Source organism: Melampsora larici-populina (genome assembly GCF_000204055.1).
Source record: "Melampsora larici-populina 98AG31 unplaced genomic scaffold MELLAscaffold_336, whole genome shotgun sequence".
In the NCBI taxonomy this organism is placed as follows: domain Eukaryota; kingdom Fungi; phylum Basidiomycota; class Pucciniomycetes; order Pucciniales; family Melampsoraceae; genus Melampsora; species Melampsora laricis-populina.
The window spans coordinates 8,135-9,387 of record NW_006769073.1 but is presented as its reverse complement, the minus strand read 5'-3'; the positions used below and the strand labels follow the sequence as shown (position 1 = coordinate 9,387).

Here is a 1,253-nt window from a genome sequence, read left to right as displayed (position 1 = left end):
CTTAAAGCAATGAGAATCCTTGTCAAAGATTAACAAGAAGTGCTGACAAGAAATTATTAGTAATAGCATCTAATGCTCATCTTCAAGTAGCAGATTTAGGAAATGGTCAAATCATATCTACGCATGTATCTGATCCAAAGTCACCAAATCATACCAATGGATCTCACTCTGGCTTGATCCGTTTAATGGCCATCCATCAACAAAAAATTGAAACAACTGGTCAAACTCGTTCACTCTTGATTAGTACTGGTGAAGATAAACTTTTGAATACTTGGGAATTACCTGAATTGCGGCTTTTACAATCTAGGTAAGTTTTAATAATATTGTGCACAAGCTTCAAAATCAACAAGTTGACATCAATTTTGAGTTGTTTTGTAATCAATAGAGCACTATCCAAACGCGCAACTGCTCTCTTGATCTCTCCTAATGGTAAAAATATCGTGATTGGTGACAAGTCTGGAGATATCTACAAGTCAGGTCCTCATACCTTCCCGCACTAAATCACTCGGACGCATGTTGATGATGAAATCCTCACAGTCTTCCGATCGAAGGATCTGAAAATCTAGTCTTTGCATCGGATCCTGACGAAGAACTCAAAGAGAGCACACCAGAAAAAACAACAAAGGATCAGCCCACGAAACCTACAATCGCATTGGCACCTATCGGTGGTCACGTTTCGATCCTTACATCTCTCACGTTCATCCCCATTCAACCTACCCCACTTCTCGTCTCTGCGGATCGCGATGAACATGTCAGACTTTCGCGCTATCCTAATGCCTGGTCTATCGAAAGTTTTCTTCTAGGTCATCAACGTTTTGTAGGCGCACTTCTCTGGGTACCTGATAATAGTGGACAAACTGGAGTTCTTATCAGTGGTGGAGGGGATGATGAAATCTATGTTTGGGATGTTAAAGAAGCTAAATTGAAGCAAAAGATTTTCGTCAAAGGACTTTCAGCTGGGTTAAAAGTTCAGCCTGAAAAAGAAGCATGGTTCATCAAATCGAGAAAAAATCAAAAACGTCAACAGAATAAGGTTGAGAATGGTGAGGCGAAAGTGCCCGTGAAGATTGGCGCTCCATGTGATCCACCAACTGCAGATAAGTCGACAAAACCTACCGAAAACCAGAAAGCCGATGAACCATCGGAAGCTTGCACAGAACAAAAACCTATATCACCAGAGATGTGTATTAACAACATGATCTGCACTAGTGGGGCCAAGGCAGATGATGAGCGATATGTTATTGTATCTTCAG

At 41.0% G+C, this 1,253-nt stretch overlaps 1 protein-coding gene across 1 annotated transcript in view; it reads left to right on the top strand.

The window, feature by feature from the left end:
* Positions 1–60: 60 nt before the first annotated feature.
* Positions 61–1,253, top strand: part of MELLADRAFT_118725 (uncharacterized protein) — a gene marked incomplete at both ends in the record, with an annotated part of 2,044 nt that continues 851 nt past the window's right edge. The window contains 3 exons of the mRNA XM_007419656.1: positions 61–307; positions 386–472; positions 538–1,208. Coding sequence (XP_007419718.1) covers positions 186–307; positions 386–472; positions 538–1,208 — 880 coding nt within the window. The remainder of the gene's footprint in view (positions 308–385; positions 473–537; positions 1,209–1,253) is intronic.